This window comes from Epinephelus fuscoguttatus, linkage group LG8, assembly GCF_011397635.1.
Source record: "Epinephelus fuscoguttatus linkage group LG8, E.fuscoguttatus.final_Chr_v1".
NCBI classification, from domain to species: Eukaryota; Metazoa; Chordata; class Actinopteri; order Perciformes; family Serranidae; genus Epinephelus; species Epinephelus fuscoguttatus.
The window spans coordinates 10,245,477-10,271,823 of NC_064759.1; the positions used below are offsets into that span (position 1 = coordinate 10,245,477).

The 26,347-nt window shown below is 39.7% G+C and overlaps 3 protein-coding genes across 5 annotated transcripts in view; 1 reads left to right on the top strand and 2 right to left on the bottom strand.

The window, feature by feature from the left end:
* Positions 1–1,922, bottom strand: part of pear1 (platelet endothelial aggregation receptor 1) — a 90,330-nt gene extending 88,408 nt beyond the window's left edge. The window contains exon 1 of one of the 2 annotated variants that reach the window (XM_049582832.1): positions 1,691–1,922. In XM_049582832.1, coding sequence (XP_049438789.1) covers positions 1,691–1,716 — 26 coding nt within the window. In that variant the 5' untranslated portion in view covers positions 1,717–1,922. The remainder of the gene's footprint in view (positions 1–1,690) is intronic. The other variant, XM_049582831.1, reaches the window with a different exon arrangement.
* A 6,759-nt stretch (positions 1,923–8,681) lies between these two features.
* gpatch4 (G patch domain containing 4) lies at positions 8,682–15,402 on the top strand. The gene is made up of 8 exons (XM_049582842.1): positions 8,682–8,786; positions 9,571–9,649; positions 9,743–9,816; positions 9,921–10,013; positions 10,567–10,683; positions 10,976–11,091; positions 12,933–12,983; positions 13,094–15,402. The coding sequence occupies exons 2-8, from the start codon at positions 9,571–9,573 to the stop codon at positions 13,905–13,907; spliced, it is 1,344 nt and encodes a 447-aa protein (XP_049438799.1). The 5' UTR covers positions 8,682–8,786; the 3' UTR covers positions 13,908–15,402.
* Positions 15,403–16,452: 1,050 nt separating this feature from the next.
* Positions 16,453–26,123, bottom strand: LOC125892698 (killer cell lectin-like receptor subfamily F member 2). Of its 2 annotated transcripts, none has more exons than XM_049582850.1 (7): positions 25,898–26,123; positions 24,585–24,650; positions 21,995–22,099; positions 21,482–21,676; positions 20,923–21,077; positions 20,673–20,791; positions 16,453–18,630 (listed from the first exon to the last, which is right to left on the bottom strand). In XM_049582850.1, the coding sequence occupies exons 1-7, from the start codon at positions 25,956–25,958 to the stop codon at positions 18,483–18,485; spliced, it is 849 nt and encodes a 282-aa protein (XP_049438807.1). In that variant the 5' UTR covers positions 25,959–26,123; the 3' UTR covers positions 16,453–18,482. The 2 variants fall into 2 exon arrangements, with proteins under 2 accessions (XP_049438807.1, XP_049438806.1); XM_049582849.1 differs by having other exon boundaries at positions 21,995–22,111.
* Positions 26,124–26,347: the final 224 nt, after the last annotated feature.

Genomic DNA, 26,347 nt, shown 5'->3' on the forward strand with positions numbered 1-26,347 from the left:
GTCAGCCAGGAAGAGCACAGCAAGTGCACAGAGTGGCGTCATAAAACGCCAGGAGTTCACTCGAACAAGTGGTTAAATTCACTCACTGACAAGTGTCGGATGTTGTCTCTTTGTGTGCTGACTGATATTAACCTCTTGATGAGCGCACAGATGGTTTTATTGACAGTGTTTCCTTTCACATAGAGCATATATGATCGATCCAGCAATACAACCCCAAACTGTGATGAGAAATCTGCCTTAAGTTGTGAAGAAATACGACACATGAGAGTACATTTACTCAAGTACTGCACTTAACTTGAGTATTTCCACTTTCTGCTACATCATACTTCCACTCCATGACATTTGTTTGAAAGCTATAGGTACTGTTTATCTATGTAAACTAAGATTGTACAAACAGAACATGATTGTCTTCCTAAATATGATAAATTGTTGCCCAACAGAATAATTAACATGTGCTTCATCTTAAACAGCTGCAACATTTAAATGAAGGGATCAGCCCTCATAAAACCATCTTACAGTATTCATAACGCTGTAAAATAATAATATCAAAGAGGCAGTCAAGTCAAGTGTGTAGGTTTTGTTGAATATTGGGAGGGGGATTCATATTTTGAGCATCAAACACTTAATTTCCTGCATTCTGCTGAAATTTTAAGCATCAATTTTTGCCTTTTGTGCATCTGTTTGTGGCAGAAATGTCTTAAATGAGTGGGGCACAAATGCTTAATGTTCCAAATATTAAGGGGGACATGTCCCCTGCATCCCCCCAGAATCTGCACCTATGTTTGCTGTTAATACTTGCTAAATATTTTTGCTAAATAATACTTATGTACTTCTATTTAAGTGGTGGTGGAGGAGGTATTCAGATCATTTACTTGAGTTAAAGTACTAACCCTGTGATGAAAACACACCCCATTACATGTCAAGATGCAAAATGTCACCTCAGTTTAAGTATCAATAGTAAAAGTACTCATAAGTCTGTGACTGTTACACTATTATATATTAAATTTTTAATTATTGTAACTGATGCCCTGGTGTGTGAATAACATTTTATTACTTTCTAACACTGCATCACATTTTAGGAGCTCATCATATGTCAAAGTATTTCCCTCTGAACTGTTGTGAAGTAGAAGTATAAAGCACCTTTAAATGGAAACTGTTAAGTAAAGCTGCATTTACAGTACTTTAATAAATGAACTCACAGTTACTTTCCCATGTAGGGCTCTTTATCTACCACTAATGGAGTAGATTTTACATTGCATTTTTTAATACTATTACTTACTTCTTCCACTATAGTTCACAAATATCCAGCACAAAAGGCACAAATAGAGACATATATGGAAGAAGATGGTTGTTAATGTCTGGTGAAGTTGCTCAAATGTGGTATTTTTTACGCATTTTTGCAACAGCATCAATAAAAGTAACTGTAAACTCACTGTAGATGACTATACTTAAAACACTCTGAGTCCCTAAAGGTGGATTTTAGGACTGGTCCATGCTGCGCTGTTTCCCACACCAACACATTCCCATACAGTACGCGACCGTGTTCACAGTTTAAACTGTACCGAGTCTATTAATTAACCAGCAACATGTATCATCATAAAAGTCATCCAGATCTTTGACTGTCAAATAAACCGTCAAACTCTCGGTGATAATCCCGCTTTGTTTAATTCATAGACAGTATTTTACTCACCTTGCGGCCGAGGAGTCCCGGATCATCTGTCGCTGTAGAATCGCAGTTAGAAACCAACTTCCATGGGCGACATTGAGATTTAAAAAAAAAAAAGCAAAGCGTTTGTTTTTAAGGGTTCATATACACTCAGAAAAATCTTCAAGCAGTGTAAACATTTAGAGGAGGGCAGTGAAGAGAGAGAGAAAGAGCCCAGTCGCATCTAAACGGGGGAGGGTCCTGAAGTGGAGCCAAAGAAACTGGAAAAACTGTGACAGCGGGGACCGAGGGAGGAGGAGGAGGAGGAGAGAGAAGAAGAAGAGGGATGGGGCAGAGGAGAAATTTTGGAAGGTCAAGGGGGGAGATTGAGAGAGTTGTTTTTGTCCTCTGCAGGCCTTGATGTCTAAATGTATGGAGATACAGGTGGAAACAGGCAGGCTGGCTCTGTCCAATGGTAAAGCTCAGGAATTTACACTTTATATATTGTTTGTTTGAACTAAACAGTCAGTGGAAGTAGTGGAAGTTAAACTGTATCTATCTACAGTACTTGAAAGTACTTTCCAAAACTGTTTTAAAGCTGGTGTTGGCAGAAATCTGTAACAACCAAATAACAAGCAACCAAAAAAGGCAAAAGTAGAAAATATGCCCTCCTCCTGCAGCTCTCTGTTTTCAGCTCTTCTCACCAGGCGAGTGTGGGCACGCACTCGACCCACTGTTTTCCATACTTGATTTATTTACTCTAATTTCATTGTACAGTTGCACAGTCACTCAGCCCCTCCTTGCCCCGCGCTCTCTGCTTCCCTGGGAGGACAGGGGGCAGACAGAGCTTCAGTTGGTGGCTGTAGCTACAGCTCACATTCAGCCAGCGCAAACCCCTCAGTGCAGCACTGGGCTTAACCTGTGTAACAGCAGCAACAGAAAGTTTGCTGACGTGGCAAGGAGTTAGGGCCGAGGTTTGCGCTGACTGGGGGTTCATCTCCGGAGCTGTTGCCCCCTCTCCTCCTGGTGATTTGGTCTGTTCCTGCGGGGAGTGAGGCGGAGGACACACTGTGATTTAAGGCTCTAGCTCCAAGGTTCTCAATCAGTGGTGTAGGGGTCCTTAAGGGAGTTCCAGGGGGTCCCCATAAAAGTGAAGAATAGTTCATTTTTTATCTAGTCAGTGAATAATGTGTACCAATTTAGAAGTCCTTGACACAAAAAGGTTGAGAACCAATGCTCCAGCTAATGTTAGCTAAGCCACAGCCATGAGCCTTTATACCTGGTTAGCAGACGGCTAAACTACTAGCAACATTTTCTCTTCATCTCTGAATCTCTGAAATGCTTCGGTGATCTTGACAGTTTTTATTTTGTTTTTGTCAAACTCTCTTTTTGATAAGTCTTTATTTTTGGGTTGCTTTGTAGTGTAGGCAGTTGTTGCCAGTGCTGGAATAGCAACTTTCTCTGCAGGATTCTCCGCCATTGAATCAGGTTTTTACCGAAGCGGCATGCAGGTGCATCTACATTTCAATCAGCAGAGGCAGAAGAGTGAAGTGAAGATAATATTTAATATAGAATATGAATGTACAGATTAACAGATGATTTGTGCTGATTAAGATTTAACAGAAGTCTTTGGCGCTTGGACACCAGAGGGAGATATTTTGTGATTGAGGGACATCTGAGCAGCAGCAGGATAAATCCCCCATGGAGTCCAGACACTGGTGATGGTGGTGGTGGCTGATGACTCTGAGGCTGCTGACTGCTGAGGCAGATGAGGCTGATGATCTGTAAAGACTAGGTGGTGATGGGGAGGTGGAGGGTGCACACAACTGCAGCAAGAAAGAACTACGGCAGAGAAAGACCCATATCTAACATGAGGAGCAGTACGATGACAGGCAGACAGAGAAGGTGTGTCGCTGCGCTGTTGATTGATTGTGAATCAGCTGATGACAATCCAGCTTTAGGTAAAAGTTTGAACGTAGGACTTTTACTACTAATGGAGATTTTATATTGTAGTGTTTCTCTTGCTTTGTAAAGGATCTGAGAACTTATATACACCATTGTTGACAACTATCCTCATGTATGTCTGCATACAATATAAATGTTAAGCTACAGACAGAAGCTGATCATCGTAGCAGGAGGGAACAGCTCACCTGGCTCTGTCCACATAATCCACCTCTAAAGATCATTAATAAAGACACTATATCTGTGTTTGTTTAAACCACACAACAGCTGAAGCAGAAAAACAACCCTTTGTGGTTTTACAGGGTGTTATGTGTCGGACTGCTTCTTAGCCAGGAGCAGTGACTTCCTGGACTCTCCGCTGGTTGTCTTGCAACTGCTTCCAGCTGCTGACGGTAACTTTGTATTGAATGGACAGATATGAGAGGTATTGATCGACTGTATTTCCCAAGATGTCAGACTCTTCCTGCTGTGAAGATCGAGGCGATATTTGTTGAAATAACTTTAGTGGACCAAAGTGTTTGTCACGGTGAAACTCTAATGTCATGATGACTCTTGGCAAAGATTCAGAAGGTGAACAAGAACAAGAAGTTTGTTGAAGTCTAGCCAGCTCTTCAAAAACATCTGCGTGTTATTACATGTTGTCACTTCTCTGCTTTTCCCAGTTGATTTTAAGAGGAAACCAGTAACACCTTACAATATCTATATATGGTCCTATACATACATATATTTAGTACATGGCAAAAAGTATGTGGACACCTGAACGTTACACCCAGTCATGACTGTTGAACATCCTATTCCCAAAGAGTGAGCATTAATCTGCTGCTATAACAGCCTTCACTCCTCTGGTTTTGGGGTTTCTACCAGGTTTTGGAAACCTGGCTGCAGAGATTTGGTCCCATTCAGCCACAAGAGCATCAGTGATGTCGGCCGTATCTGTGATACGGTTCCAGTTCAGTATGATGGGGTTGAGGTCAGAGCTCTGTGCATGCCAGTCTACTTCTTCCACACCTAATTTGGAAAGACATTTCTTTATGGACCTGGAGTCATGCATGGGGGCACTGTCATGTTGGGAGGGTCTTCTTCTCCAGACTGTTGCCACAACATTGGAAGATCACTATCGTCTAAAATGCTATGGAGCATGAGAATTTTCCTCAAGTGGAACTGTCTATCTTTAACCTTCGAAAAACAGTATGTGGAGCAGTAAAGGGGGATTTATAGTTGTTATTGTGAACATTGATATTTGTGCGGTGGAGTGTCTGTGTCACTCTGCAGTTACACCTCTAAACACTAGTCGGTGGCGGAGGTTTCTGTGAAGTTTAGTTGATTCAAAACACACATTAAACATGGCGTCATAGAGACAATTTCAAACACAAGTACACAAATCAGCTTCACTATAACTCGCAGCATTCACAAACAAACTTTTGTCTTTATCTGGACACATTTTCCCCACAAATACAACATGCTAACGTTATTAGCACAAGCCTATGGCATTTTACATTGTGTAAATTAGCCTGGCAGCTAGTGGACTTTTCCTCTACTCATATGAAGCCAGGGACAACAGAAACATTTAACAAAGATAACGTTACAAATTCAGCTCCAATACAACTCACAAGGTTCACAGACAAAACAACTGTCTTATACTAAACAAGTTTTCCAAACAAATACAACATCCTAATGTTATTAGCACAAGCCTATGGCATTTTACATTGTATAAATTAGTCTAGCCTAGATTTCCTCTACTCATATGAAGCCAGAATAAATCACACACAAAACTTAAAATGCTATTTTGGTGGCGGCTTTATTGTCTTCACAATTTATTGTTTCTTATCTGTGAAATTAAAGTAAATAAAAGCTTTGTCTCCACTGAGGGAAATGGTTTCAGCAAAAATGGACAGGAGGTCTGTGTCGCCACAACATGTAGTTACATTTCTGGAGAGGTGCACGTCAGGCTACGGGGTCGACGCAGAGCCTACGGCGTAGGTACGGCGTCGATTTGACACAGAAGTAAATTCCACCTAAGTGTCCACATACTTTTAGCCAAGCAGCTTTTCTCTTTATCTCGACCAGGCTCTCTTCCTCTCACACACATACTTTATTGACAGCTGTGTAATAACCTCCTCTGAGATAACTGTCAGTCAGCCTCTGCACACAGCAGTTGGAGGGGTTCCTCCCGAACAGTGGGCCAGCCGTGATAACCTGCCTGTTCAGGACGGGTGTTTTCCCCCCTGCTGAGTGCTGACACAGATAAACAACTCATGGATGGAGGCCTGGTGGAGCAAACATCCTCACTGCACGGAAACCCAGAACAGGGGGAAGTTAAATAGTTTCCTGTAGGTATGTAGGGGCTGTGCAGCATTCCCCTGCTGAGGACATTACAGTTTTCTTTGTGAGGTCAGAAAAGGTACTCAAAGAGTGCAGTGAACAATCCTGGATGTAACTTTGTCATTCGGCCCACTCATTCAAGAGTCCATCTCTACTAGTTCCAGTTGCTGCAGGTTGAAATGTCAGATCCAGATAAGCAGAGTCGTGTCATAACAAGTAATTATGTTGTTGAGTTCTTGCTGATGGACCATTTATTTATTCTCTCTATCTACTCCATGGAAACAAGCTTTATGGGCTGTTCAGGAAACATTTAAAGGGATATCAAAAGGACATTAAATTAATAATAAAATTGAATAATGCTTTTGGGTCTTTCTCTCTCATTGTTCACGAAGCAGAGAGTCTCAGTCTGTTTTCGGTCAGGTATAATTAATATCTGAAGACAGGAACCAGCCTTCCCAAAGGGAGATCCTGAATCCTGCAGGCCATGTGTTGAATAATGCATCAGACATGTTGTGATCAGAGAGGAGTGCAGCCAGCTTTGCTTTTGCATGGTCTAAAACTCCACTTGTTAGCACACATTATTGCATATGACTTATTTAATGTAGGCAGTTTAGGAACGGTGTTCTTGATGTAAACAGTTTGCACCTATGATGCTTTTGACATGTTCATATTAACATATTTGATGTATAACTTATTTTTCTGGTGTGAAACACTGCCATCTACTGACAGCCTGGTGTTTTACATCTTCTGTAGTACATTTGATCCACCACTGAGACAGTCAAACATTCTTCAAACCTGCAAAACTTTATTTTAAATTCTAGTGGAGATTCAAACATTTTCCAGAATATCAGATATGTGAATTTGGGTGAAATGTGTATAAAATTATGCACAAGTCATATAGAATACTTCCATCTGATATAATGGTGCAGCCATAAAAAGCACTGAGTCTGGTGCTTTTCACTCAGGATTAACACCATGTAGCTTCAGTGAAAAGCTGGACAAGCTGATAAAGAACATTTATATAGTATGATGCTGACAGACAGGGTGGAATGATGTTTTTTCAACTTTGTACTCAAAATGAAAAAGGTTGGAAATTAAATGTTAAAGAGTAACAAGAACATGAATCTTTACAAATCTATTCAAGTAATATTCACTTAAACACAGAAAACAAAAGTAACTTATTCATCAATAAATCTGCGGCTCAATAACAAGCTCCTTTTCTCTCTTATTCTTCTGTCATTGTTTTTCAGTTGATTCATTCTGTCAGACAGTTTAACAAGAATAACTTTGTTAACTAAACAAAAAAAGGTCACACATTCCAATAAATAGTAAACCAGAAACACTTAACATTATGCAAATAGTCAAGCTGTAGTTATTATTATTACATTATTATTATTATTTATTACAGTGGTAGAATGTAACATAGTAAATTTACTCAAGTGCTGTACCCAAGTACAGTTTTGAGGAACATGTACTTTACTTGAGTATCTCAGCTGTACGCTACTTCATGCTTCTACTCCACTACTACGATGGGAATATTGTACTCTTTACTCCACTACATTTATTGGACAGCTTTAGTTACTTGACAGATCATTAGAATCATCTAAATATAAAGTAGTATAAAAATAGCTGAAATCAGCCCCACTTGTATCAGCTGCAATGTCTGTGACGCTCACACGTTAATGCATCACTTATTATGATCTGGCTGTATTGTATATATTATTCTGATATTAAGCATTTTGCATAATAAGCACTTTTACTTTTGGTGCTTTAAGTATATTTTGATGCTAATACCTTTGTATTAAGATTTTAAATGCAGTACAGGGTTAGGGTTTTAGGTCACGGCTTTACTTGTAATTACTTGTGACCAGTGTTGGGAAGGTGGATTTTGAAATGTAATAGGTTACAGATTATAGTTACCCTGTTAAAATGTAATAATTAATGTAACTTTTTTTTTATTGCTTCTTCAAAGTAATGTAACTTTCTACAGTTGATGAACAAATATTTTAAACTGGACAAAAAAGCTGAAAAAGAAAAGAGGTCATTCCTGCCTGACAAGCAACAAAATGAATGTTTTATTTCATGTTTTATAATTTTTTTTATTGAAATTAATATATTCAAAGGCAACCCCTTTATAATCACCAAAATTCTGATGAGTAACTGTAATATAATTACATATTTTTTTCTCAGTAACTATAACCTATTACAACTGGATTTATTTTTAATAATAATTTATTTTATTTATTTTATTTATTTTTAATTAATTTTTGACCTGTAGGCCTAACTAGTTTCTTCCCAGTACTGCATATAACAGTATTTCTATATTACTCATGGGTATTACTACATTCAAAAAAATCCACAATAGAACAGAAAGGACTTTATTCATCGCCGAAGGGAAATTCAACCATCCAGCAGCTCATAAAAGACAAAAACAACAACCACATTTCCCCTCATCAACAACAACAACAACACAGTGGTATTACAATAGACATAAATAAAACAAGTTAAATAAGTGCATAACTAGAAATATTAAAAAAAAATTAAATTAAATTAAAATAAAATTAATTATTTTACTTCTTCCACCGCTATTATATGGGATATAAAATAAAGTCAATTTTTATATTAAGGCTTGAAATGATATTTTAATACCGGATTTAAGTCATAGCTTACACTTATTTTTCCTTCTCTGCGCTGCTGCAAAATGACACCGAGAAGAAGAAAAGAAGCTGTGGTGACGTGTTTCCGGTGACATGTCAGCGTTCTGCTGAAGCCGCATGGCTAGCTGCCGGTGCTGCTGTGTGTTTTGCTGCTCCAGCCAGTTACAGTGACGCATATTAAATGCAACAAGACGTCAGAGGTATGTTGGATTTTGATTTCTAACGTGTTAATGTTGTGTTTTAAACATTAGCTGACGAAAGGCTGACAATAAAAGCGACTTGTTGTTTTAAAGTGTTAAAGTGCATGTTAGCTGTTAGCATTAACTCAGTGCTGTCAGAGAAGAGTGCCAGTACAGTGGCAGCAATAACATTTGACTAATAAGTGTTCATATAAAGCAGCGTGTCTATTTTAAATAGTTCAGTAGTTTTCTGTGAGTGTTTTGCTATTATATCTGATGTTTTCAGATTATTATTAGTGCTGCATTAATGTGTATGTTGCCTTTTTCTGCTGTAGATGTTTAAGGTTGGGCTCATTTTATCTCCTTTATATACTGTTGGGTAGTTTAATCTACTGCAGTGTATCTATAAGATCATCATATCTATGCAGTGTTGCTCTCCTGTGGAAACCAAGCATTTCTAAAAACTCAACTGTTAATGGTTTCAGTAAAACAGCCTGTTTTCAGCTTTATGTTGATGCATTTTCAGCTGATCCAAGAGGGTTTTTAAAGAGTTTATTTAGCTTGAGAAGTAGGGGAATTTTTTTCAACATGTAAATTAACACTTCACCCATCAGTTTATCACAGATATTGAAAATCAACACATCAGGATATATGTGATTTGTCACTGGACAGAAAAGGGATGAAAAATATCATATGTAAAGTAACTCAAGCCTGTTTTGGCTGCCATGTATTTAACGATATCATTAAATTTAAAAAAGTAGTGACTCGTGTTTGCTTAATATTCTATAAACTCTCCTTTACACAGATGGCAGAAGTTGTACCAGAGAAAAGTCGTGGCTTGAAGTTTGCAGAGCAGCAGCTCCTGCGTCACGGCTGGGAACACGGTAAGAGACTCTGATTTCTTTGTGTCACATTTCACCCGCTGCAGTGCGTCTGACTCGGGTACAGATTTCTTATCCAGTCCGCTCTGTCCTCAGGTAAAGGGCTGGGGCGATCTGAGAATGGCATATCAGAAGCTATCAAGGTTAAAGTGAAATGTGACAAAGGAGGGGTGAGTGATGTTCGGTGTTATGTGGCATTTGGTCTCATTTTACTCTGTTTGTCTTCTGTAGAAAGTTGTTGTTTGTAGACTCACATGTTGCTCTTCTCCACCAGGTTGGTCATAAGGAAGGGGAGCAGTTCACCTTCCACTGGTGGGATCATGTCTTCAATAAGGCCTCCTCCAGTCTGCAGGTGGAATCTGATCAGGTGAGTCTGACTGTCCAACACAGCTGAACACACGGTCACACTCAGTCACCTCTGCTCAACACAACATGATCAGAATCAAAGGGTAGTCAGTGATGTAGTCTTGCTGTGTTTAAAAAGTTTATTCAAGTGGGTTGTGTGCTGTTTTTGCGATGATGGGATGAGTAATTTCAGAATGAGGATATTGTCACTTGTTATATGCAGCTCATTTATTAGTCACCATTTGAAAAGGTTACCAGCTGATTCATGAAAACTTAACAATCACCTCCTCCACTTGTGAATGTAGCCGCATTTAGCTCCTCTGTCAGGAGCAGATTTTTCTGGTTCAAAGCAACAACTTTTAAAGGGATGTGAAATCTTAAACTCTGAACTAAAGTATGAGTTTTAAGTTATTTACTGTCTCAGTCTTTCTTCAACAGTGCTCACTGAATGTGTTAAACAGAAAATAAAACATAGGTGCAAAGTGCAAGCACAAAGGTAAAATTTAATAAGTGAAATCAGTTGTTAAGTGTTTGACAGAACGTCGGCTGTGTTGTTTGTTTTCTGTGTGATCCAGAACGGTATTCAGTTGAAGAAGACGGTGGAGGAAGATGAAGAGGATGGGACGATCTCCAATAAAAAGCCACGGAAAGCCACGCTGGCCAAAGCCAAACTTTATGGATGTTTTGTCAAGGTAATTTCTTTGTTTCTTAATTACTGGGTAAATATTTTAAAATGGAGGGCAGTGGCACAGAGGACTGAGCTTCACAGGAGTAATTAATCGTTGGTTTGGTTTTGTTTTTTTTTTTTTCATTTGATTTGTGGACAGTAAGAACAAAGAAGAACATCATCAGATTTTATGAACATTTAAAGACAAGAAATGTACAAATACACTTCTGTATGTTTGTTGTGTATTTAAATATGACTGACTCTAGTTTGAATGGACGATGATCTTCACTGATTTTGTTTCCGTGTTTCTCTCTCAGTCAGCCACGCTGCTGTCTGGTCAGGAGCAGCCAGAGCCGAAGTCCTCCGGCTCAGACGACAGCAGCAGCTCAGACGAGGAGGACGACCAGAAATTGGATCTCTCCAGCACCACCAAGTAAGAACTGCACACAATGCACTTTGTTCAGATTTCTAATTATTTTTTCTAATCAAATGCTGCACAACATTTTATCACTGTCCACATGAGTACGACTACAGAGCGCATCTTGGTCTTTGTTTTCTCCCATCTCATTCTGGACACATTACTGTTGGTGTAATTTCTTTATAATCAGCCCTTCCAGGATGTTGCAATGTCATGATTGTAACAATCACACACATTCAACCAATCCATGTGAATACTGCGCAACCTTGCAATTCTGTCCAATCGCTGTAAGTTGAGCACAAACTTGACTTTGTCACATTTACCAACAAAAATGACTGATAAAGACCGCTCAATGCAGTACCCTGACGATGCTCATGAAACGTGGGGGTAAACTAATTGGCATCACGTGCAACAGCTGAAATGCGTGGACAAGACAAGTCGCCATGACAGAGGCTGTTGGGTCCAGATCTATTGACAGAATCAAGGTGAGTTAGATTAAAGGTCCAGTGTGTAGGATTTAAAGGGATATATTGGCAGAAATGGAATGCAATATAATAAGTATGTTGCATGTCTGGATCTTTAGTTATCAGAGGAAAAAGGTGCAGCACCTGTTAATGTGCTGCGCTGGTGGTCCAGCTGCAATGAGTTGAACAGCGTTGGAGAAACACTGATTTATAACATGGAACTGCCTCACTCAATGTTTTTACTGCTTCAAATCACCTGGTCTGTTTGTGTTAGAGAGAAGGAGACCTCTGTGGATAATTCGTCTTGGTTAAAACCTCCTTAGCAATGAAGACGAAATTAATTCTAATCAGGAATCGCACTTGGCACACAGAAGAAGTTTCAGCTAGCTTTTAAATTGGCATATTTTAGACTGACCTGCCGGTCGCAGGTCATGGCCGATCATGTGAAAACCACCCGATTGCGAGCACTGCCGATTAATCGGTGCAAGTCTAATTACAGTGAAATACAAAACCGTACTAATGAAGCTTCATTAATATAGGCCTATATTTTATCTACAAGTGCACGTCACACACTGAGCGAGCCGCCTGTTAATGACGCTGTGGGCTAATGGGCATGTAGCTACTTCCATGTTTCAGATGATACGTCATGTTTGTAGTCGACCAATGAAGATGAGTTTACATATCACCTTGGGTTCGTCCTTCACCTTCTCAAAATGATCCCACACTTTGGATTTCCTGCCCGACATGTTATTAACTAGCCTGTGGAATAACTGCAGGTACCAGCCCAGGAAATTAATGCTGAGCGTGGCCACTTCCTGTGTCTGTCCTTTCAAATTAAATTCCTGCATGGTCCAGTCATAGAGGAGGTTTGTTTTATTTTGACAAGGAGCAGCTCCTGATAGAGTTTCACATTTGTTTTGTTTTTTTCTGCCACTGAGCGACCAATGAAATCTTTTTCTTTTTGTTATAAGATTATATTTTTGGGGCGTTTTGCCTTTAATTGACAGGACAGTGTGAGAAATGGGGGAGAGAGACAGAGTGGGGGGACGACATGCAGCAAAGGGTTGCAAGCCAGAGTCGAACTCGCAACCACTGCAGCAAGGCATCACCTCTATACATGGGGCGCCGGCACTATCCACTACGCTACCGACACCCCGACGACCAATGAAATCTTGACGACCAATGACCTTTCTGGTCGACTAACGTTCGGCCGACTATTAGAGGGCAGCCCTAGCTCCAACAATCCCTCAACGAAGCCAGCAAAATCCTGGAGGGACTGTATAATCAGTCACTTTTAATTACTATCTGTTGTTATTATTTATCTGCAAAAGCACTTTATAACTCTGTTTTTAACAGTATTATATAATGAAGTTATTCACTGATGCTCAACAGGCTTTCTGATGCTGATCTAATGAAGGCTTGTGGTGGACGCACGGCTCACAAGTAAGTTAATTCATAAAATTCTAAACAGAATGAAGTATTTCGTATTTTTTAGTAAAGTTTATCATAAATAAAGATCTTATTTCTGATGCATTTCTTTTTTGTTTCTTTAGAGGAGCCAGACACGGCTTGACAATGAGCGCCAAGTTAGCCAGGCTGGAGCAGCAGGAGGCTGAGTTTATGGCTAAGTACGGCAAGAAGAGTGAACCAGCGAGTGCTTCATCAGTCTGTGTTACACCGACTCCACCGACCTCCCAGCCAGCTGAGCAGAGCCCTGAGAGGCAGGAGGAGATGAGCGAGGACTTTCACAGCAAGAAGATGAAGAAGAAGAGGTCCACTGCGAGCGCTCATGAGCTAAATGGTGATGCAGTGTCTGAAAGTCCTGAAACAGATGTTAAACCCAAAAAGAAGAAGAAAAAGAAAACTAAAGAGGACACTGAGGAAATGACTGATGGAGTTTCTGCTGAGGGGAATTTGATCTGTGTAGAAAATGTTGAAGCAGACCACAAAACAAAGAGGAAACATAAAAAGAGGAAAAACAGTGCAGACCAGAACGAAGAAGAAAGATCACCTTCACCTGCAGCAGAGAGCAAGAGTTCAGAGGAGACTGCTGAGCTGCACACAGACACAACAGTGAAGAAGAAGAAGAAGAAGAAGAAATCCTCCAAACACCAGAGTGAACCTGCCGGGGAAGAGGAGAGTAGCAACACAGAATCCAGCCAATCAGAGCCGGTCCAGGACTGCGCTCCAAAGACCAAAAAGAAGAAAGCTGCGGTTACATCGGAGGAAGCAGAAGTTCAAGAGAGTGAGGCAACCAGAAAGCAGAAAAGGAAAAAGTGTAAAAAAGACAAACTGTGTGTAGATGAAGATACAAACGAGGAGGCACCTCCTCCAAAGAAGAAGAAAAAGAAGAAGTCCAAAGAGTAATGTTTGATCAAAGCTGCTTTGGACACTGATAAACATTTGTGTCTTTGCTGATTGAGAAAGTTAGTATTACCTTGAAACAGCTCTGTTGAGTTCTGTGCCAGACGTGGACTTTATGGAGGCTGTGCTCTCTGATTAGAAGAGCTTGTTCATGAATTGATAGAATATCCAACCCAGTTGGCATTATACATTTCTGCAAACCACCAGAACGTTAAATTTTTAGGTTTCGTATGATTCATACCTCCAAATCTGAGGCCTTGGTTCTCTGCAGGAAGCCAGTGGATTGCCACCTCTGGGTAAGGAGAGAGTTTCTGCCTCAAGCGAGGGAGTTCATGTATCTCGGGGTCTTGTTCACGAGTGAGGGTAGAATGGAGCGTGAGATGGATCGGCAGTTTGGTGCAACTTCTGCAGTGATGCAAGCGCTGCGCCGTACCGTTATGGTGAAGAGGGAGCTGAGCTGGAAGGTGAAGCTTTGGAATTACTGGTCCATCTACGTCTCAACTCTCACCTATGGTCATGAGCTCTGGGTAGTGACCGAAAGAATGAGGTTGCAGATACAAGCAGCCGAAATGAGTTTCTTCCGTGGAGTGGCTGGGCTCAGCCGTAGAGATAGGGTGAGGAGCTCGGACATCCGGAGGGAGCTCAGAGTAGAGCTGCTGCTCTTTCGTGTCGAAAGGGGTCAGTTGAGGTGGTTCGGGCATCTGATCAGGATCCTCCTGGGTGCCTCCTGGTAAAGGTGTTTCAGGCATGTCCCACTGGTAGGAGGCCCTGGGGCAGACCCAGAACACGCTGGAGGGATTACATAACTCATCTGGCCTGGGAACGCCATGCAGACGTAACGTATCTGTGGTTTGCAGAAACGTAAAATGCCAACATTTCCTTCTATTGACTGAGCTGGAATATCTTCATTCATTTTTCAGACCAGTAAGGAGGTGACGATCCCACAGTTGTGCCTCCTCTACTTGTTGAACCTCACTTGTGTGCTATCAAATCCGATTTCTTCAATCACTACTGTCTGTTGAATTTGATAACCCGTTGGAGAGGTGACCAAGGAAAAAACAAGCAGTTATTTCCTGGTGATGCAGACTTTTTAAGATTGCTGATGATATAAAACATGAAATGTATTCATCTGAATCAGTTTGATGCTACAAGTCTTTAATCTGACGACTCACACGGTGCCGAACAAACCCAACTTCTCTACACTGACACTGGGAATCCAGTCAGTGTTGATGTTTGTAGGTTGGGACATGTTGTCAAACTGATAAAAAGTTGCCTTTAAGCGAAATGTGCATTTTACTGAAAAATTGAAATGAAATGTTAAGAGTTGAGTCGAGTGTCTGGATCATGAATCTTTAAGGTGTTTGCAAAATGGTGGCATTGTTTTATTACAAGGAGGCAAAACATGGAAATACACATCAGATGGACCGAACTACTGGTCTTAACATGAAATCCTGAACTTTTGATGCACATTAAATAATTTGATGAATCAAACTGCACTTGAGTGATTCTTTCAGACGTACAGATTTTTATTTCTTATTGTCACTGTCACAGGGCATCAAAGAATAAACAAAAATAATATGTGTTTTATGTGATTATAGATTTATTCCCAAATTTAAACATTTATGGATGAGTGTCAGAAATTTCTCTCCTGACAGTTTGCTGGGAATTAACACCACACTACTCAGAATGCTACCAACATTTCCCTAATACAACAGTGTCAACATGTAAGTTTGTCCCTGATAATAAGAAAATATCAGATAATCATCTGTGTTTTAGCTCCACAGTTACACTTCCTGTGTTTGGGATTTAGAAGCATCTAGCGGTGAGGACAGAACTGAAACTTCTTCTGTATTTAAAACATGTAGGAGCACTATGGTGGCAGATTTTAAAATGCAAATGACCCTTTCTGTAGCCACTGTTTGATTTGTCCGTTCTGGGCTACTGTAGAAACAACATGGTAGACTCTAAGGAGGGGACCTGCTCCATACACCTAAACGTCTCATTCTCAGGTAATGAAAACACAATGACTCTTAGTTTCAGGTGATTGTACACTAATTAAACCGAGTTATTAAAATAATTATTTCATTTTTGCCGATATATCCACCTAAACCCTTCACAGTGGATCTTTAAAATCTTAACGATTACCTCCAATCATTTTCTTCTTTCTGTCTCTCTCCCCACTCACAATAACTTTGAGCTTTCTAAAATTAGATCTGATCACATAAATCACAGGAATGGAGAAATCATGAAGTTTGAGACAGGAAGGACACAAGGTCATGTACCAGCAGTTTGTCTGACAGTTTAAGATTTGACTCAGCTGACTTTAACATCCATCCATCCATTCATCTTTTAATTTTTACCTTTACTTTATATTGACTGCACCTTGTAACTGGTTTCAAAAGGCACTTTATAAATGTAGTTTACTTGTAATGATATTTTTTTACACCATGGTATTGCTACTTTTAGTAAAAGACTTTAGTACCTCTTCCCCCACTGCTGAATTGATTTTCATTTAATACCACCATTTTCATAAAACAGAATAAATACCTCCTTTTATTGTCTTCTTTATTTCACATGAAATAAAATGACGGGACAAAAATAATAAAAGAAAAGTTAAATAACAATAAAGATAAAAATTGTAATAATGACAAGTGAATGAAGAAAAAGCTGAGATATGAAGATTCGTATGAAAAAAAAGTGTGATTGTCAGACTGTGATACAACAGAGGTGATTAAACAAACTATTATAACCAATATACAACGATATATAAAACACAAGACTATAACTGAGGTGAAACAAAGGTTGAGGAGCTTAAACATTCATGCTGAATAGGAACTCTTTTTACACAACATATTTTGACATGTTGCTCTTTATGTAACACCAGAAACTGAGGCTACAACATGCAGCAAGACGGCCACAGGAACTTTGTTGCATCAGTTTGCAAATGTTTGGTGTAAATGTTGCTGAAAGGATTTAAGATTTTGGATCATTGTAAGAAACATGTCACCTGTTCTATTTTATTTTAATTACTTAAAGATAGTCTCTTAAGATGAATCATCTTGTTTTTGAGGGAGTCCTTAACATGTATACAGACAAAACAAGACAAAACATTGCAACAGCATTACATTACATTACAAGACATACAGGAATCAAACAGAACAATACAACAAAACAGTACATTACAAGACAATAACATCCACACAATACTTTCTTGGCCCAACCGTTCCCTGTCCCCATCTAGATTCAGTCCATCTAGATTAATAATGAATGGTATTATATCCATCATATTATATACCCATCATCATATACAGTACATTTATTGTCAGGAAGATGTCATTTTCCACAGTTCACCACAGATATTTATCAATATTTCATGTCAGAAACATAAACAGGGTTTTTGTAAATGAATAAAGAGGGATTTCTTGAAGAGATGAAGAGAGGTGATAGATTTTAAAAAATTAGGCAAAGTATTCCAGTCTGACGGAGCTTTAAATTGAGAGGAAAATCAGCCAATTTCCTTCTGGATTCTCGGAACAAAGAAAAAACAGCTGTCAGTATGGCGTAAATAATGCTGTGAGCTATATGGGATCAAATATTGTTTTAAGTACGGGGGGTAATTATAATAAATACATTTGAAAATAAACTGCAGCCAATGAAACTGTCTTCTGGACTCAGGTGTTAACCAATTTAGAGAATGATACATAGTGCAATGATGAGTTCTGAACGGACATCTTACACTAAATCTGCAAAGGTTGTTGTAAGTGACTCTAATAGAGAATAAGTTGGTTTCTGAAGTGTTCTGATATACAATATCTGCATAATCGAGTATAGGGAGAATAAGCTGTGTAACAATCTTTTTCCTAATCTGTAGAGTGAAGCAGTTTATTGAGCGATACAGTAAACCCAAGCTGCAGTTTATTTTCTTAATAACTGAGTCAATATGTACTTTAAAGGTAAGTTGAGAATCAAGCCAGACACCAAGATATTTGAATTGATCTATTTCCTCAAGAGGAGTACCATCAGGATAATTAATGGATAATTTACCAGAATGTAAAAGTTTCTTTGACTTATATTCTTTTAAGTCAGTAATACTACACTGAATTACAGTGATATTTGAATATAATGCACATTATCTTCCCATTAAAAGTCACTTATGTCTAGCTGCCGTCATTTAAATTTGATTACACTGATAGATGATTAAATTGCCCACAGTGAATCAGCTGGGCTGGGCTTTTTGTGTATATTCTGTGACTCCTAAACTCTAGAAATCATTAGTTTTTACAGACTTTGGCTGCTCATGTGAGAGTGAATACTAACAACTGTAGAAGATATAGTCTGATTTGTCATCATTTGTTAGGTCTTCACCTTTCACACCTTCAGGCAAACTGGACATTTATTCAAAAAGACATCTGACAAATTTCAAGAAGACACAATAACATAACATAACATAACATAACATAGTCTTCAAGCTATTTAAAAATCTTTGTTAATATAGCCTGTTATTGCTTTATATTGATATCTTTTAAACTGAGATGTAGTTTTGGATGCAACACGAGGAGAAAGAATATGTTGGTAATGCTAATTAGACCTTATCAGAACGTCGCTCTCACAGATGAATTTGTTTTGCATTATACTCTCCGCTGGGTCCCAGTTGGCTGTATCACTGCTCCTGGGGATCATCAGTGCGCATGGACCAGGGGTACCAAGTTGCTCCAGCATCCAGAACCTTCAAACACACCACATAAACATCACTACCTGTAATATTATTTCTACTACTGCTAATAAACCAACAGAACAAAGTGTTAAAAATAGCTACAGAGGGCAAATGTGGAATTAGATGGTCAAATTCTGGTTATTTCTGAGCATGTGAGGACCTCCTGTCCATGCTGGCTTAAAGCCTGAGTGTAAAAGAATCAATCGAAAAAACTTGCGGCAACTATTCGGCCTAAAGGTTAAAGGTTCAGTGTGTAAGGTTTAGGGGGATATATTGGCAGAAATGGAATATACTATAATAGGTGTATTCTCTTTAGTGTATAATTACCTGAAAATACATGCTACATACAAAGTGGGTCTTTATCTATGAAGAACACCATAGCCCTGTTTCCACTGAGCAGAACAGTATGGTTCGGTACGCTTTTTTTCCGTTTCCACTGTGAAAACTTGTAGATGGTACCAATAGAACCGTTCTGTACCGTCCCCATGTTTGGTCCCCCCCCTGTTGGGGTACCTAGCACACAGATGTGGTACTAAAAGGTGGAGCTGTGAACACTGCAGTCTGATTGGTCAGTAGAGGACGGTCACTCTGCTCAGGGCTGAGTTGTGGCTGGTTTTGAGGCTCATGTAACCACTGTTCATACTGTGGAGAGTTTCATTCGTAAACTGTAACTATAAAATGAAAGGATGTTTTGCTGCCTCTCACAGCAGCTGGAGTCTGAGAAAAAATAACTTAATTCACTGGGCCGACTGCCGGCGACTTTTAAGGTGGAACGTTAACTTGTAATGTTACTCAATGCATGAGTTGAATCAGTCAACACACCTTAAATTTCACTGTGACAACTTTTATTATTATTTTAGTTTTTATATAGAAAACACTTCAGTAATGAGTGGATCTTCAAGCGTTTATATATTTTAATTTCAGCCGGGTTTATATGAACTGCATATATTGTAATCCTCACTCAGAGGCTACGGCAACACTAAACCTCTGAGCTTGCCTGAGAAGGACTAAATGCACAAGCCCGCTATTTCTAAATATCCCATGGAGAGAGACTCTCACTGCAGCCTGTTTTATTTTGTTCTGAAAATGTCGACATGTAACCTCGTTATGTTGACCATAAACAAGGTGCAGACTTCCAACTGTGTCACCAGTAATGAGGAAATACAGTGAGTGCTGGACAGAGCAGTGAGTGACAACAACCCTGCCCACATTTAAGAGGACTGTTGTGGTGGAAACACTAGGGTCTAGGTACCATGTCTGAAGGGTTACTGTTGGTTCCAAAGGTACCATACTGAAAGTGTTTGGTGGAAACTGGGCTTATGTTGCACCGCTGTGTTTTTACAGTTGCCCAGAATGGATTAACCAAACACTGGCTTCAGATGGGACCATTCATGTTTTTGTGTTTTCGAATTGGCCGCTGTAGTTAGAAGCCCGACTGCAATGTGTAGAACGGGAGTCACACTGATTTGTAACGTGAAAATGCTTAATTAAGTGTTTCTAGCGGTTTAAATCACCTTGTTCGTTTGACTTGGAGAAAGACCACTGTAGATAATTTGGCTTCCGTTACAAAACCTCCTGAACGTCTGGATCTTATGTTGTAAGAGAAAAAAAGGTGACCGCACATTAGCATGTGTTGGACGAGCGGCATGTCAAACTGTGCTGGAAATACATGCATATGTAATGTGAAACTACTTAAGTCAGTGTTTTTACTGGTTTAAATCACCAGATCTGTTTGTTTTGGCGAGGACGAGACCTTTGTGGAAAATTAATTAATTGCCTGGTCTGTTTGTTTCAAAGAGCAAGAGATGTCTGTGTATAATTCAGCCCCTAATAAAAACCTCCTGAACAATGAACACTGGGAGAACTCTGACCAGGAGAAGTTTTTAGCTGGTTGCAATCCGCAATCCCCCTAAATCTTACACACTTCACTTTTAAATTCCTTTGCTAGAGCTACTAGATAATTTGCAGATCTCTCATATGTGAGCTGTGGTGAATGTTCATGAGGCTGAAATGAGTAAATTCAAATGTTTATTTAAAAAAAAAGAGTCTCTTACCGTAGAGTGTCGTTACGTCCATCAAGCCAGACCCAGTTTTTGTCTTTGTTTTCATATAACCCGATCCAGTATCCATGAAACTTGTCGTAGTAGTACTTGATTTGAGTACTGATGAATTTCTGCAGGTCATCAAAACATTCACGCTTATTGACATAGATTGTGATCAGACATTAACTTTTTAACTGCATTTTGTGTGAATGTGTGTTTTTTGTTTCCTTGGTTCAGCTGGCTTTATGGTGTTAAAACTCACCTGCTCAGCGAGACTGTCAACTACAACCAGGTCTGCAGCTGTCTTCTGGCAGTACTCTCGGCTCTCTTGCCATGTCTTCCATGGAGACTTTTTATCGTAAAACAGGTAGCACTTTTCCTGAAACAGAATCCAGTCTTTCCGACACGGCTGACACTCTGCATTCATGGCAGAAAAGCAGAGAAATGGAACAAGATGTTAAATTAAAGGCACAAATACAAAAACACAAATACAGTTTGAAAAAAGTTTAAGGTCCCAGTGACATCAGACAACATAAAACACTACTTGTATCACTGACATAATCCACAAGCCAACTTTTAAACTTGATTATAGACCCTTTACTGTGGTGGGCGGGGCTTAGCTGGAGGCAAAATAATTCTCTGTCTTCAGCCTTCATTTGAAGGGTGTTTAGCCCGCTGTGTAGCAACGTATTAACACACATGAAGGGGTACTGGACTCTTAATAGTCCCTGTACTTTAAAACAAATGTATCTCCTCACAGTAATTTATATTAGTGGGTTGAGAAGAACTCTGTTATGGTCAGTTCAGCAAGACACACTTACTTTTATTTGGGCAGTATTCGCTTACTGGAAAGGTGTCAAACTTCAGGATGACTCCCAGCGTCCAGCTGAAATTGTCTGTGACTCTGCTCAGCTCCTCTGTCTCTCTCTGTAAGATGCTCCGCTCCGTGTTCAGCTGCTGATTTTGGGCCTTGAGTTCGCTGAGGTTGACTTTCTGTTTGTTCATTACCACACTGACTGTGGTGAGAATGAGGAAGAGACATCAGTCGATCAATCAGTCGGTCATAGATGCATTGAGTGTTATCAGAGAAGCATTATTTTCCATACTCTACTTCCATGTTGTATTGGACCAACTACTCAAAACAGAAATAAAAAGTAAAATAAAGACGCTTAAACGGCAGCAGGCACAATTCAGAGAAATCTGAACTCACGTTACCTAGCTATTTTTTTTCTGTTGGTAGAAGACATCCCAGACTGACTCAGTTGGTCTAAATGTGATAAAAGCTGCTATGATTATCAACTGAAAGTTACTCAGTGTGTTGACGTGAAACTCACTGTAGATGATGGCACTGATGCCCGCCACCAGGAGGACGCAGAGTATCCCCAAACACACCGCCAACACACAAAAGTGAGAGCATGCAGCTGCTTCACCATCTGCTTCTGAGGAGAAAGCTCGTATTCAAATCACAATTGTAACTATGATGAAATCATTCATCATTAACATTATTATGGTTGCATGGAAAAATATATAATACATTGTTTTTACATGTTTTTTCTCCTCGTCTTTGGGATTAGGAACTACTGAACAACTGTGACGTACTCTTCGTGACCAATATACGTTCTGACATATGACTATCATTACTTTTATAATCACACAGGACGTATTAATAAAATGAATGATGGCAGTAAAGCACTTTTATTGCATCTCCTGATGCAGCCTGACCCGTGTTTGAGTTATACTTCCAAGAACATTGCGTGCAATAGTCCACCTTCTCTTCTCTCTCACACACAGGCAGTGGTGCTGTTCTTACAAAATCAGATTCAGATGATTGATTAGTGTACACAAACATGATAGATTACTATAACACCAACCCCCCACCTCCTGTCCTGTCACATCAAAGCTTTGAATAGCACCATGTCATTTTTATTGAAGCTTTGAAGCCCCAAAAATGGTATTTGGGGCACCCCTAATTATTATCTTTATATATATTACATTAATTACAACAGTGGTGCAGTGGTTAGCATTGTTGCCTCAAAGCAAGAGGGTTCCTGGTTCAAACCCAGGGTGGGGGAGCCCTTCCCTGTCAGCGTGGGTTCTCTCCAGGTGCTCCAGCTTCCTCCCACAGTCCAAAGACAGGCAGGTTAACTGGTGACTCTAAATTGTCCGTAGGTGTGAATGTGAGTGTGAATGGTTGTCTGTCTCTATGTGTCAGCCCTGTGATAGTCTGGTGACCTGTCCAGGGTGTAACATGCCTCTCCACCATCAATGCCCTGGCATGTTCTGACTGTGATGATCACTCACTGACTACTTTACATGCACAAAGTATACTAGTTTTTGCCTTCATTCTGAGAAAGATAATATTCCTACAAAGCTGTTTACATACGTATAATGACAAAGAATGTTCCACTAATATTCCCATCAACATGCAGCCGTGCATACTCTGATTAACGTGCCCTAATACGATGTTTATCACCTCAAAATATAGAAAAGTTGAACAGCTGGAGCCACCATTGCTATTTTGCTTCTTCCCACTTTCTTTCCCTCTTTCTTTCCTTCAGCCACCTTCTTGAAAAGATTAGAGTTGTGCATATCCAAAGTGCGAAGTCTTTCATCAGGTTTAAAGGAAGACGTGTTTCTTCTTCCAACCAGAAATGTGGGCTTTTCTGTTGGACGTGCACCTCTACCACAGCCTTGCAAACTGATGATGAGGTGGTTTGTGTACATTGTGTCCATGACAAAGCACAGAGCTGACTGTAAACAGACAAGAGGCTATGTGTTGTGAATTTTGACGCCCACTCTGTAGATGGTACCCTTGATAGCCACCTTTATTGCCTGTCTTACTATATCTTATCTTACTATATAATGACGAAAACTGTCTGTCTGTGTGTCTGTTCCACGTTTTTTCCTCCTCACTGACTTGGTAAATCCATGTGAAATTTGGCACAGTGGTAGAGGGTCATGGGAGGATGCGAATGAAGCAATATTACATCAATTGGCCAAAGGGGGGCGCTATAGCAACCAATTGAAACTGCATGTAACTCGGTGAACATAATCTAGGGACCAATATCTTGCCTCTTGGCAAAAGTTGGAAAACTTACTAAAACTGAGCTTCTATAAGGCAATGAATATTGCGGAGGGCGTGGCTCATCACATAAAGGTGTAGAACATCTCAAGGGTTTCACCCATCACCACGCAACTTTGTAGGCACATGACCACACATAATCTGAGGGGACCCCTCCATTATTGACCCCATCAAACAAAATGGGGGTGCAAGAAAGCTAATTTCTTATCTAGGCCTAACCGTCATATGGATTTTTACTAAACTTGGTAGATATGTAGAACAGGACGCCTCAAGGTGACTGGAGAAATTTAACTCTAATTGGCAACTGGGTGGAGCTATAACAACAGAAAAATGCTTAAAAATGGCTAAAATGCGACCGATCGCTGTGGCTCCCCCTGTGGCCGAACATTGGGGGTTTTTTTTCTAATTTTTGGTATGACTAAGTCATGGTATGGTATGCTGCTGCAACAAGGGCTAGCCGCACCTTTCCCATGTGAACTACCAGTGTGCCCCACTTTTAAGTCGATACAACATATAAACACTTAACTATCTGCCTTTCAACGTGCTACCTCAACTACTAATGTACAGTTTTAGCCCACTATTGGCAATGGTACTACTGTGCTTTCAATAAAGCAATCGTACTATCAAATTCACAAAAACTCTGTCTGAATACATTGCTCTTCTTAATGTGTTCAGTTGACTATTTAATCTGCAGTTTCCTGTGACCTGTATCCCAAACACACATATGAAACTGTATGTAGGTAACTGTGCACTCAATGGGTATGGACTAGTATCATATAATCTTTGATATTGAACAGTTCAACTGATGAAATGCAAATAAGACAACAGAATTTAAAACTTACTTGGTACAGTAGCAGCTGTCACTTTAGGTTTCACCTCGGAATAAATTGTTGGGTCCTCTTTTTTCTCTGAAAGACACAAATAACAACACGAGGGAATGATTGAACTAATGATATCTGTTCACAATGTCACAACGAAACGTGTGTGTGATGTATATAAAGAACTCACCGCTGAAACAGGAAGTAACATAACACGTTAATTATTTATAAAAGTGGCCATAAGTGTTATTGGAAGGGAAGTTTGGAGGGGTCAGATGTTAGGAGGGGGGTGTTTTTTAGGTCAGCTGGTGCTGCATGAAGTAACAGTTTTGCTTTGGTTTGATGCACGTGACCACGTGTGCTCTGAAAAGTTCAAATTAATTTACTTTTAATGATTTCTGCTTGTCTTCACATGGCTCTTTTTACTTTTCACAAAGCGTGGTTTGCAAAACACTAAACACGAGCAGATTTCACCGAAGAGTCTTCTGCTCACAATAGTCGCAGTCTTGTTTTCTGTTGTGTGCGTTATATAATCAGTATGAAGTTGCGTATAAAAGGACAAAGCAGGCTGGTTAGCTTCAAAACAGAGGCAAAGAGAGAAGAAAATGCAGGTGTGGAGTAGGATTTCGTGACTAAGGTGGGAGGTGGAGGGGCAGCAGTTGTCCATTATTACATTGTCACATTGGAGAATGTGAGGTTCCATCAGACTGCATTGAGAGCTTCCACATACATCTACATAACCACAGTTTCTCTTCCTCAATGAAAGTAAGATATTTTTGGGGCTTGGCCATGGTATGCAGATTTAAAATCCCACATCTCAGGTTAAGTTGATGTAAACCTTAACAGGTGTCGAATATATGACCGATAATCTATAACCTGATGTAAATAACATGCAAGTAAAGAGGCTGTCTGAAGTATCAGGATTTGTTACATACAAAATTACAGCAGGTTTAAACGGTCTGTCTTGAGAATGATTGTAGTTTGAAGGTCTTTTTCTTTTTGCTGTCTTGAGCGAAGAGTTTTTTGTTACAGTACTTTGTATTTAGACACCAGCCTGTGATTTATTGTGTTGTTTCTATGAAGAGATAAAAGCACAACACCTTTTGGAGCATTAGCCGTGGTGGTGTTTGTGTCACATATTCCAAAAACAGGCTTTTTATACCAATGGAGAAAAAAAATCAAGAACTGAAAGTCATGATGTGGAATAAATTATACTGTATGTTATGGCAGGGAACTGTAGGGGTCATAATGTGACTCTTCCCAACAGAAGTCTTAAAACGATGTTAAATAGTCTAATAACAGTGTGCTTCATTTAAAAGATAAAAAAAGTCACTTACCTTTGGGAGCTGTATCAGCATTTTTAAAAACAACCGTAGAATAACAGATTTCTTCCTCCATCCCTAAAATTAACAGATTGCCGTACTTGCTTCAGTGCAAAGAATGAGTGTGTGAGTGATTGAACAAAATTTTACAGCACCACCTCACGGAGAACCAACAAGAGGTTCCTCTTCCCCCTGACAGTTTACTAACTGCAGCCACTGAGTTTGCATTATGACATGTCTAACGGACAATCTCAAACAAACAGATGCTGGAGGTCCAGTGTGGCTTTATGGCCTTTGATTACACAAGATGTCTGTATTGTGTGTTCTCGGAAGTATGTCTGCTTCTGTAATGAGCAAATGTACACATGATGAAAGAAGTTGACACATGTGAGCATTATCTAATACTGAACTTAACCTTTCAACCTGTCGTGTTTGGATTTCTTAATTGATTGTCAGTGTGGTTGT